At 36.2% G+C, this 12933-nt stretch overlaps 1 protein-coding gene across 1 annotated transcript in view; it reads left to right on the forward strand.

The window, feature by feature from the left end:
- WWC3 (WWC family member 3) overlaps positions 1 to 12933 on the forward strand; it is a 98874-nt gene that overhangs the window by 34522 nt on the left and 51419 nt on the right. The window contains exons 2-5 of the mRNA XM_054271689.1: positions 2206 to 2315; positions 7034 to 7237; positions 10323 to 10399; positions 12505 to 12584. Of these exons, the coding sequence (XP_054127664.1) occupies positions 2206 to 2315; positions 7034 to 7237; positions 10323 to 10399; positions 12505 to 12584 (471 nt within the window). The remainder of the gene's footprint in view (positions 1 to 2205; positions 2316 to 7033; positions 7238 to 10322; positions 10400 to 12504; positions 12585 to 12933) is intronic.

Below are 12933 nucleotides of genomic sequence, written 5' to 3' on the forward strand. Positions count from 1 at the left end.
CAGTCTCCCTTTTCCTAAAAGTGAACATTGTCCTTGTCCTGCAAGTCTGAGTCCTGGCAGGATCACAGAGAGCATTGAATTAAAGTTTTTGTAGTGTGAAAGGTTAGAGTATCATGTGCAGGTTTTATTTATGAATAAAGGGTGAGGGTATGTTTGTGTAACAGGCAAGCAAGTCTCATAACTCATTCCAAAGAAAATCTTGTCTATAGTGCGGTAATTTAGGAGCTGATGTCTAGACTACTTTGAGAAATTGTAAACATTATGTCTTCAGAACAGGACCATGGGAGTTTAAGAAAAAATGCTGTACTTTGTATGTTTAATATTTGACTGAATTCCAGGGAGATCAGGAGTATTTTGGCAATATCTGGGCTGCCTGACTGCTAAATGAATTAATGAGAGTGCTTGTGTCAGTTCCTAGTAACATTTTCTTTCTTGAATAGAGCATCTCTGGATTTGCATAATTACATGATGTAAACTACATATTTGTCAATAATGGAAAATTTTTACTTTAAATAGTGGTGCACAAGTTTATGTACATCTTCTTGTTGAACTGTTTATATGTGTTGGAGAATCAACCAAGTAGGATCAAGCTATTATTTGACCTGAATAGCTTGATCTTTCTACTGTTGTGCAGAGCTGTTGAAACATGACATTGAAACAAATAAGGGTATTTTGAAAATTATTCTGCTACAGTTAATTTTGAACACTATAATCTCAATCACTGTAAAATAGTTTCAGGAGGCAGGCAAATGCAGTTTTTCTGTTTGCTGTGTGCAAATTTTGTGTTGTGTGTTGGTGGTGAATGGTGTGCTTACTGCACCATTGGGCTAGCTAGAATGGAGCTGTAGTAGTATTTCCATCATTTTAAGTTTTTACCACTGGATTGTTCTGGTTTGTTTTATTTTGGGATGGGCAAGCACTTCCAAGTTCAAAGACAGACATACTTTAGTTCAGACAAAGTTACTGTGTTATACAGGTGTTATCAGATGAAGGGCAGTTATGAGTCCTAATGGTCTCTCCATTCAGCAGTGTATTTGTAAGCATAGCCCAAATCTGGTGTCAGAAATCTTAACTGGTATTGCAATGTACAAGTGGAGGTACAACAGAAAGTATAATGCTATAGATTCTGTTGAGCTTAACTCAGTCCCTAAATTAATGCATGTATTTAATGTTTGCAAAGTTGTCATCGTAGGTATTAGAAGTGCGTCAACAAATATGTGAGGGAGGTGTTGTATCTATATCCTAGATGTAATAGAAACTACTTTATTAGTAGCTTTTCAATATATGAATTTTGTGACGGCTTGTAGTGGAAAACATTATCCTAGGGGTTACGTAAAGATTAAAATCAATATTTGAGTAATAAACATGATTAGACTGAGCATAAAGGCTTTTATATTTATATTATTTATTCTTCCTAGTTTTTTATATACTTTGCTGTTCTAGAGCTGTGTTGGTTTAGAGTCTTTCTGTATAATATGGAACCGAGTACTTTCAGTGTCCCTGTCAACACTGACATGGCTGTTCCAGTTTTCTATTGCCCACTGATCTATTAAGACTTTGTCTAGCAAGGACTATGATGTTTTAAGCTTTTAGTTAGTAATGCAGTTACTTATTAATTACTGTTTCTGGTCTAATTGCTTCAGAATTTTTCCGAGGCATTTGTTTGTCTCTTCTTTTTGAGGGAGAGGAAGTAATTTGGATATGTCTGGACCAAGAGAATATCATTAATGGTTGGAAATGTACAATTGAAAAGAGAAAGTCTGTTATATAGTGCTGTCTTGAATTTTATTTTTTTTGTTTTTTTTTTTTTTTTAAAGACAAGCAATTTTGCTACATTGTCACCTGAAAGAAGTTAAAACCTATAAAGTTTCTAGTAGTTTCAGCAGTGGTGAACTCCAGCTTCACATGTATATTCTTTGCAGTATGGGAGAAAAACTGGCAGGACTGCATGCCATTATAATTAAATTGTTATACATAGAAACTAGAGGGGAGAAGCTTGTCTTACCTGTTTGGGGAGTATCTGTCAGCATATTTAAATGAAAATTTATTTTGAAACTGTATGTTTGTAATTATCAGCACATTCCTAAGTAGCATAACTAGTTTTTGATCAACTGGCAAAGGTATCTTCAAAACATGTAATAACATTCATTGCATTGTAAACTCTGGAACTTTTTGTATTTATTTGCGTTATTTTTATTTTTACAGGATTACAAAGCCCCTGACGTTTGCTGACTGTGTTGGTGATGAGCTTCCTTTGGGATGGGAAACTGTTTACGATCAACAGATTGGAGTTTATTATATGGACCACATAAATCGTGAGTAGATATGTGATTGTTTTGAGGAATGCTAACAAGCTGATGTTTACTCTTTAACTTTGCTTCCTATACCATTTTTACACCTCGTGCTGCACTGAGAAAATGTATGCAAATAATTTCTTGCTGAACATGTTTCCTTATCTTTCACATGGGGGCAAAATTGTAAAGAATTCCACTTGTAAAGAATTTTACAACCTATGATTGAAATGTAGTGTATCAAAATATTTTGGTTTGCTTGGTCATACTGTGAAGTATTAGTAATTTTGATGTTGCATTTTGTCATATATAGAAAGACTTTTGTGTTACATTTTTACATTTCCTGTTTTTCCTGTCATCCATAGTTCACTCTTATACATTGAAAACCAAAATACATTCTGAGAGAAGTGTGCTGATTTTTAATCAGAAGCACAGTGAAATACAGTAATCTCATTCTTGCTTAAGCAATATATATTTTATGTTTTAATGCAGTACAAAATGCTATCAAAAAGACAACAGAAAACAGATGTGCCTTTTGGAAACTAATTTTGAACACTTTCCTTTTTGGACTATTGCTGAGCTTTGTATCATCACTGTGGCACATTTGCCAGTTCTACTTAAAAAAAAATGTCTTATCTTTATAGCTTTGTACTGCTGCTGCTGTTACTGTTGTGCTATCATTAAACTTCTTATCGCCATTGAGTGAATGCTTTCAGTATTATGGGAAATTGGGAGTTGGTGGGGACTAAGAAAAGAAGAAAGTAGTTACATGGGCTATGACAGCAGTGGTAAATAGTATAATCTGAAAAACCAACCTCAATACTATCTACTTGAAATCTAGTCAATTAAAGAATGAAAGTGTAATAATAACTTTGGGCTTCCAACCATCATTGGAATTACTTGTGTTTTGTGGTTTCACAATTACTTGCTTTAAAAAACCTAAACAACAGAATAATAAATATTCCCATGGTATCGTTTGACCTATACATGTACTTATTTGTTGTGAAATTTAACAAAGATCATTAACTAAATGATAAACTTTAAACAGCTGTTGATACATTAACCACAAGGATAGATAGACAAGAAAATTCAAAGGCAATAAATACAGACTGTTAGGTAATTCTTAAAATAACTCTGTGTTTAAAAAAGTATTAGTTTAAGGATTGCTGTCATACTAACTTTAGTAACGTTGAAATTTAATTAGAAGTGAGGGTTATGTTGTAGTACAGTAATGGAGTGCACTTACACCAAAGTGAGTGCACTTACACCAAAGTATGTGCACGAATGCATATATTTTTTAAAAAAAATTAAGGTATTGCCAACTTTTAAATTTATTTTTAATTTGCTGGTGGATTTAGAGTAGAAAATGAGTAGAACATTAATTCCTATTGCAATGCCTTAAAAAAGCTAGGTCTCTGTTATAGGAATAACAATCACCATCACATGCAAAAACAGGGCTTCCTTTTGCTTTTTGAATTTTGTTATTAGCAGCTTTACCACATTCAAGTTTGAACTTACAGAAGGGATATTAATCATTGTAGGCATGTCAGATCTGGCTTGCATTTTTTCCTGTGCAATTGAGAGCAAAAACTGTAGAAAAGAATCTTTGTAAAGATCAGTTGAGTTCCCAAATGATCAGTGGGTAGACAGAAAGAAAAGATGAATATTAATGGACCTGGAAAAGTAAAGCTAATCATATTAGGTATGAAATGAAGTTAATGTATGAACAGAGGTAGAGAAGCTTCATGTGGACAGTGCTGAACTGAGTAAAAGAAATCATTCAACAATTAACAAGGTTGCAAAATTTGTCTCTTTCATGATAGCTAATTACTTGCAGCCCACAGATATTATCCTAAATGGTAATTCAACCGTCACAGTGAAATGGGTTTGTCACCCTTAGGCTAATACAGTGCTTTCATATTCCAGCAAGATTTATAATAAGAGGGAAGACAGAGTTGATATTATAGCTGGATAATTATTATTCAGAAATTAGTTGGACGCTTGATCCAATTTTAAACTGTGGACAACAAAGGTGCCAATCAAGACTGCATAAATTTCCTTTGTAGAAGTGAGAAGTAATGAGGAGACAATCATGTGCATCGTGAGGTGGTGTCAGACAAGTGGACGAGATGGTCTTGGAGCTGAAGAAATGCTTTTCTGAACTGAGTAGGTCTAAACTACTTGGAACAGCAGCTTCAGGAAAAAACATTTGGATTGTCTCTTGTGCCTGACTGGGTTAAATGCTTTGTGCAGCATTGGAGTTCTGTGTTAATTGACAAAACAGTTAGAAGTGCCTCAGTGTCAAGAAATACTGTGAGAAAATGCAAGGGATAATTCAAAGAGAGTCTTTCTACACTTACACTTACCAAGGACCTCTCATGTTTTGTGCACTCTCTCAAGCTTTTTGCCCTTCCACCTTTTAAAAGAAAACAGCAATACGTCTGATTTTTTCTAAGTCTTTTGCTATGTTTGTTTACCCAGGAAGCAAGAAAAAGATTTCTAGGCAATAGTTTTCCATTTAAACTGGAAAAAAACAAGGAACAGAAGAATCTGCTGTAAATCTCAATGGTGCTTCCAACCCTGATCTCCATCTTGTTCTGTAAATTCAGTACTTTGTTGACACCCTTACTAAGCTGCTCTTGGCTGTTATCCAACCATTGCTTAAAAACCTTGGCGGTTGCCAGCCACAGAATTCCTTTCCCTCCTCCTCAGAGTCTTAGGAACCTTTGAAGTCTCCTCTAAGCAGTTGGGCATTCCCTAGTGAGGGAATAATATATTCTCTGCATTTGTCTGGGACTGTTCTTGAGTTACTATAGTGGGTTTTTTTCTAATTGGTTGTAAAGAAGTGAAGGAAGTTAATTTTATCATACAATGTAGCTTTGGTCTTGTTATGTGGCAAACTTGTTTAGAAATCCAGGGCAAAGTTTCATAAACTAGAAAAAAGCAGAGATTCCCATGCACTAAAGAAGTTTTCTACCTCTGATGAATGCTGCTAGCTTTTCAGAGGGCTTCTGAAATAATTCTGTAAGAGATGCAGTGCCCTGAAGTATAGGATCTCAGAAGTTCAATGTGTGATAGAACGTAACACTTTAGCCTGGGTTGTTTTTTGAGATTAGGACTAATAGTTTGCCATTCCAAGACAAAAACTGAATCCTAGTAAGCCTGTCTGTTTTATAAATATTTACTGATTTCTCATTGTTTCCATGGGGATTTAGCAATCTTAGGAATATTAGAATTTGCACAGATTTCAGAGGTACTAATGGACAAATGAAGTAGCAGTGGAAATTGAAATGCCCTTAGTGAAGGGTGGGCAGCAGTCAGAACTCTGTTTTCTTCTGCTTGCCCTCCATGTAGAGAAGGATTTATGGCAGCTCAGCAAGCCAAAGCACATCCTGTCCTTGCCAGAGGAGATATTTTCACGACACTGGAGTCAGAAGGGAATCAAAGGGGTCCCTGGGAAGTGGGGAGAGATTGCAGAACTGTAGGCACTATCTTGGTACTGTTTCAATGTGAGGAGTTGCAGGGAGAGAAAGGTGTTAAGAGAAAAGGTTATTTAGGAAGCTAATCTGCAAATCTGTTGGAAGCACTGCTCTTTGATGAGCCTTCTGTTTTTGTTTATATACTTTTCAGATGGCTCTCAAATGTTAGAGCTGCTAGCATGACCTTGACACCATTAGAGTTCTTAATCTGTTGTGCTTAATCTTCTACAGTTTTGTATTTCATCACTGGCACCAATCTACTGAATTATGTACTCAGGATTAATGCAAAACATAACTGGCTTTCATCTCTTGTAAGAAACCAAGTCTGGAAAAATTGCTAGGTGCTTAGCTCCTGACTGTGCTCCAGATTTTGCCACTACTTTGAACACTGACATTGTGTCTGCAGCAGCTTCTAACTGGTAGAGCTTCAGTCATCAGAAATTAACATTCCATTTAAACCCAAGGCTTTACATCAATGTTGTTATGTGAAACATATTATTTGACTCACAAAACCCCCCAAAATGAACCAATAATTTTTTAGAATTTTAATGTGTGTCATCCTCAAATGCCTTTGCAACTGCAAAGAGATTGTTTTGCAGTAATAACCTTGAAAATTAATAGATTTGGGAAAGATTTTTTTTCTTTTTGTTTGTGGAAGCTTGTTTTTGGTTTGTGTTTAAATAAAAACTGGTCCAAATCCTGGCAAGGAAAAACATCAGACTGCTGTTTCTTAAGACAAAAAAAAAAAAAAAAGAGAAGTGATTTAAAAGCTGTATGGATTTGAGACTAAGATGCTGACTTCTCTGTTGAATTACCTCATTCTTCTTAACTATGCAGGGGTAGCCTTTGTCCTTTTAAGATGTTATGCAAGTTGTATGCAGTATCTTAAGTTAGTTCCAGCTATTTATAGACTTATGGGTTAAGTATTGAGATACCTTTAATTTTTCCTTGTGGTTCTGGGTTTTTAGGTAATTTTTGGAATTTTCAAGTTGGCTATGAGGGAAGGTTAGGGCCAAATTACTGTTTTCTTTGGGTTTGCACTGGTTTGTAAAGAAAAGAATAACATTTAAATGCCTTTTATATTTGAAAAGCCTTTCCTGTTCTTTCACTCTGCATCCTTCCTTCTCTCCTGGCTGGAGTGATTTTGGGCACTGTAGTGTCAGGTGTGCTGGTTGAGAATGGACATTAACAAAAATAACTTGGACTTGGTGGCACAAAGTGTCATATTATTTTACTTTAATGTTTTTACTTTTCTCTCCTTAGAGCTCACACAAATTGAGGATCCGAGGGAACAATGGAGAAGGGAGCAAGAACGCATGCTGAAGGAATATTTAATAGTTGCCCAGGAGGCACTGAATGCCAAGAAAGAGATTTACCAAATAAAGCAGCAGCGTTTTGAGCTAGCCCAAGAGGAATATCAACAATTGCACAAAATGTGTGAGGATGACAGCCGTTCCTATGCCAGCTGTGAGTTTACTCTCTTTTCTTGATATTGCCCACCTGCCCTCACAAGATGTGGTGTAAGAAATAGTGTGAAGTATTTCCATCACCTGGTTCTTCTCTGAATGAAGGTTCTGACTACAGCAGTGAGGTGCTGTCCTTTGACTCTGCAATTCAATGTCTTCCAATTCCTGTTACATCTATTACAACAGAGATTTATTAGGGATAAATGTTAACATTAAAAAGAGATGTAACTTTAAACAGGCATATATCCCAACTGGTATTTCTGCCCATCTTGGAGCCAGGTGTAGTGATGATTCCTGCAAGGCAGCAAGGGCTGAATGTTGCTGCATCAGCTGCCTACCTGCACTCCTAAACTCAAAAGATTATTTCCACTCAATATAGGAGGGAGCCGTCAGCTTAGGGGAACCTTCTGTGGATCCATAGTCTGCTTAGCAAATTTACAAAGAGTTAGGGACAAGCTGTTGTGTTCAAGAGTACCTGTGACCATGAACTAGGAGACAGTATTTCATTAGTTCACCTCATTCTTGAGTGCCAGCCTGTGATACTGATGTAGGTGATAGAGAGCTATAATTTCCTGCCCTTTTCATTCTTCAGATGTCTCTGGTAGCTTGGGGTAGATAATACACTTTTTCTGAATTCTGAAGATGTTGCCCCATTGTCATGGCTGTTGGTTGGTGCAGGTGTCTTTGTCAAAGAGTCAACTGGACTAGTTCAAAGAAGTTGATATACCCCACATGGAAATTAGTGGAGTTTTACTGGGTTTTGGTTTTTTTTTTTTTTAGTTTTAGTTTTTCAGTGGCTGTAGAGTCATTGTTTTAACTGCAGGTTTGCTGTTAAATGCCAAGGATTTAATAAAAATGGGAAGCTCAGCTTTAGCCTTTTCTGAAGATGTTCAAGAAATCTGACTGTGGAAGGGGGCTTAGGGCAGGTGTCTGGATAGAAGTGTTTAGCTACTGATTCGGTTGTATTTATTAATCCAAGCAAATTCATACATATGCCAAAATCCTGAATAAAAGTTGTTTTCCAGAGCTGAGGTGTCCCAGATGGTTTGGACCAAGTATTCTGTTACTGTTGAACTGGGATTCTCATCCTTTTGTTTAGTTTATATATATGCATTCTGTCATTCAGTTTGTAACATAACTGAACAATTATGACTAGTCTTATTTCCCCCTCTCATGTTCAAGTTTCTGAAAAGGAAGCAAGGTATTTTCCTATTAAGAAAGAAATTTTTAAAAAAGAAACTATTGTGTAAAGTGTGTTTAACAACTATTTGAAGACTTGGAATAGAGTAAAAGATAGTGTTGTCAGTATTTTTTGAGATTATAAAATCTAAATTGACATTTATTACAAAACCTTTCTAAGACCTTGGGCTTTTTGTTTTTTTTTTTTTTTAATTTGCAGTAATTCTCTGGGATATTTTATTGAATTACTTCAGGTGAATATACAGAAAGAAAGTTCTGTTGAAGATGAAAATATACTAGAAAAAGATAACCTTTTTCATATTTTTGAAGCTCTTAGATAAACAAGTTATTTGAAATAGCAACAAAATATGACTGAAAATGACAAAATTTGGAGTTATCTGTAATGTAAGCAAATGTTATGCCAATTTACTTATGTTTCTCCATCTTCTGATAGTTCAGGGTTTTGTAGGTGTATCTGGAGTTGATAATGAGAATCTGTGAGAGAAATTACATATAACTGTTTGCTAGTTTTGAGGTGGAAAAATATTTTAATTTTCTATGATGTGTTAATATATTTTATATTGGTTTAAGGTCATGTGCTTCGGTTTTCAGAAAATGGGGTGGGTTGATTACTCGGATGATTTAAAAATTTTTTTAAAATATCCTTTTTGGAACTAATCATGCTGTCAACTCAAGATTCCCAAAAGCTCCTTCTCCACTTGTTTTTCCTAATTTGAGTCCTCCACTCCACTGTGGGATGCTTGTCTCTCCTTTTACTGTACAGAAATATTAGACTTCTAATGTGAGTGCAATTACACTACCAAAGTTGGATGCTTATATAGCCAATATCTTTGCCTCCACCACCACTTGTTTCAAGTTGCTGGATTTAAAGAACTAAAACTTCACAAATTGTTTTTCTCCACTTTGCTTGTGGGTGCTGCCATTGACTCAGTGTCGTGTGCTTATGAGTGGGAGGTGAGCTCAGCGGTTGTGGGTTGGCAGGGAGGTGCCCATGCAGCAGTTTTGTGACTCAGTTGTGATCAGCACTGTTTCAAAAAAAAAAAATCCATAGAAAATCCTGGATTTAGAGAATTAGTCCAGGCATGACTACTCATTTTGGCAAGTTCCTGCACGCTCAACATGACCTTGGCATTGCAGTATTCTTTAAAGAGTCGAAAGGCCCCGTGCAGCCCCAGACATGGATAGGGGTTTCAGTGCAGCAGCCTTCAGCTCTGCAAAAGGATGGAAGGTCTGGCAGCACAACCCCATCCATTCACATACCAGGCATTTTTCAGTGGGCCAGTGCTGCCTTGAATGGCTCACTCCATAAATCATGGTTGCTCTTGCCCCATCTATCCTCTAGAACCTTTAGTTCATCTGTGCAGGCTTTAGCTTGTAATGCCACAGCTTGAAATCATTGCCTGACTGTAGACACCTTAAGACCTTACTTGCCAGGGTTGGTTTGTATTTCAGTTCCCTAACTGTTGCTTTAGAAGGCAGCTTCTCTGCCTAGCTGGTCTAATTTTGTTCTGACAATAATTTTTTTTTTAACTTTAGTGCCTATCATACTGTTAATTCAGTGTACCTAGGAAGTAACTACTAATTATTAATATTACACAAATTGCTTGCTTCAGTAGATGCCATCATCCTATCACAGGAGCTTATTGCTTTTAGGAAATACATGGTGCTGCTATATGCAATTTTTGGTGGTATTCAGGATGAAAGAAAGTTTCAGATGGGCCAAATCGAAATCCTCAGTTGTACTTCAGCACAGAGGATAATTTTAGAACCTAGTGACTTGTAAAAAAAAAGAATTAATGAAATGGTTTATCATATAGTGCCACATCTTAACAATTGTATTAAAGAAGGCGGAATAAAGAGTAAAATACTGTTTTCCATCTGTTTAGCATTCTCTGGATTTTCAGCTAATACCAAGTATGACCCATATCAGATTAAAGCAGAAATAGCCAGCCGTCGTGACAGAGTGAGTAATCTTTTTTCATTTTGTAAAAATATGAATTAGGCATGGGGAAGGGAGGGAGGAAGGGTCTGTTTTACTTTAGCATTACACTGAATGTTGCATGCATTTCTAGAAATACTCTATTGAAAAGTGCTTTTTTGTTCTTACCCATTGCTCTGTTAAAACAGCTCTATATTCACTGCATTTTGGTCCCTTGAGAAGTAATGCTTTTTCCATGGTAAAAATGCAAACATTTTTGACACAAATGTCAGAGGCAAGCTCAGCCAGGCTTTCAGAAATTGCTTTCTCTATACAAACTGCCACAAGTAGTAAATGCTCTGCAGCCAGATTCTTTCAGTTCAAACCCATTTACCCATTTTCAGTGAGATTCTGCTGGACTGCAGGTTTAGCCACTTGGAAATCTCTTCACAATTCAGTAGACGAATTGGCCAAATAGAATTTTTCAGCTGGTTGGCCAGAGCTCTTTTATGAGGACAGGGAAATTCAAGTATTCTGACAATAATAGGCAGTTCTGTAACAAAAATGTTCCTTATTTATGTATTTAAAAAAACCAAAACTAAATTGATGCTTTTGATAAATAAGTATTTTAAAAAACATTTATCCTTGCAGGATAGTGTTCCATTTTTGTTGTAGTAACCCCATTTCACATGAGTGTCTCTGAAAATCAATCCCATTCACCACCCTTCAAAGGCATTTATTCTATCTGTATATATTTATTACATGCTGACTAGTGTTTGGTTGTTTTACATACTCTAAATGTCAGGGTATTCTAAACAAGAAAACAAGCCTTATTTATTTAAGTAATATATGAAGAAAATAAACAAGATTTTCACTTATGACTATCTTCCTCTCTTTCTCCTTAAACAAAATGACCTAGGATACATAGGATATTCTGTTCAAATGACTGTGTGCATAGTCATTGAGTTGTTTCAGGAAATAGAATGAAATAAGCACTATAAACCTTTGGTGTACAGGATGCATTTTCTCATTTTACTTCTGGTGGGTGTTAAAGGAGCTGGTGAGCATATAGAGTTTAGGGGCTCGTGCTGTGAATTTTGATGAGAGGGAGAGAGCTGTGCAGGATGGTGGGACTCTGACAGTGCTGGTTTGCATCCTGGTGCTGATGCAAAGCCCCATGTATAGAGCTGAAGAAAAAATTAATTTTTTTATTCTCTTTTTTAAAAAATCTGTTTTGTAATGATTTTGTCATTTACCGATGTACATGTGAAAATCAAGAGTGCTCTGGGTAAATTCTAGCAAATATCCTGAGTTTGGTAGCTTCAGAAGAGAGAGCTTTTTTCTTTCCATCCCTGCCCCTCTTTGGGCTCACAGTTCACTCTTAGCCTCACTACCACATACTGAAACCCCTATTCCCCTCATTTGTCTGCTGTCCCTTGCATTCTCCTCTCCCTGTTGCCTTCAGTTATCTGTCAGCTTTGGAGGGCAAGAAGCTCTTTCTCTGCAGATCATGCTTGGCTCTTCCATGGTCTGCACAACCTACTCAGGTAACTGTTTCCATAAAACCACAAGAACAGGTTTTTGGAGACATTTTTGCTATGTCACTTTCAATTTATGCTCATTCGTTGGATCAAAACAATTGACCAGAGGGTTGAGAGGGCAGGATAATATAAAACTAACTGTGGCAAGCCAGGCTGCCATTTCTGGGAGGGAGAACAGTTCTGCTGCCAGTAATTTTGTTTTCCTGGATTGAAAAATTAACAGCATTGAATGTTTTGTCTTTTTTAAAGTTGACTAAAGAATTTAAGACAGTTGAGAGGTGTCTTTGCTACAAAAGGAGAAGAAAATTTATATGGGTTGAAACTTGCTAGCTGTTAGCATAAACTATTGGAAAAAGAAACCTTATAGAATAGGTGAGGAAATTAATACTTTGAAAGCTGAATGTTTTGACTGCTTTTTGATTGGGCCTTATGATATTTAAGAAAGTCTTCTGTTATTTTAATGCACAATTTTAAAGCAAAAAAAGAAAAGAGAAATTATCACTTCCAGTTCTTTAAAGTAGCTTAAGAGTTTGTATTTAAAAACCAATTATTGTTATTGTGGAAATTACTGTTACTTATTTTTATTTTTAATTATTTTGTATTATTCAGCTCTCCAGGCTGAAACGAGAATTGGCACAGATGAAGCAGGAGTTGCAATATAAAGAAAAAGGAGTGGAAACGCTGCAAGAGTAAGTTAAGAGTTCATGGGAGGATCTTTTTTTGGGGTTTGGGTTTATTTTTTAATTGCCTCTGAATGAATTTCATAGAAAGGTGCTGTTAAAAAATGTTAAAGGCTTTGCTTCAGACTTTCAGCTGTGATAGTGATGCAGGGTGAGAACAAAGTGAAAGGTCAGAAGAAGAGTTAAACAGAATTGGTTGGGTTGTGGTTTTGTAGGTTCACATGCAAGAATAGCTTTATAGGCCATGTTCTTTAACTTTTCCTCAAGATATTGCCAAACTGGAATTAGATTTTAAAAAATATTTCCCAAATACTTTCTGGAGATACCTACTGCCTGGAGCACAGCCCAAAGCACCATG

The sequence above is a fragment of the Melozone crissalis genome, unplaced genomic scaffold (genome assembly GCF_028551555.1).
Source record: "Melozone crissalis strain CALT ecotype California unplaced genomic scaffold, PUWL_Pcris_2 ptg000013l_1, whole genome shotgun sequence".
NCBI lineage: Eukaryota > Metazoa > Chordata > Aves > Passeriformes > Passerellidae > Melozone > Melozone crissalis.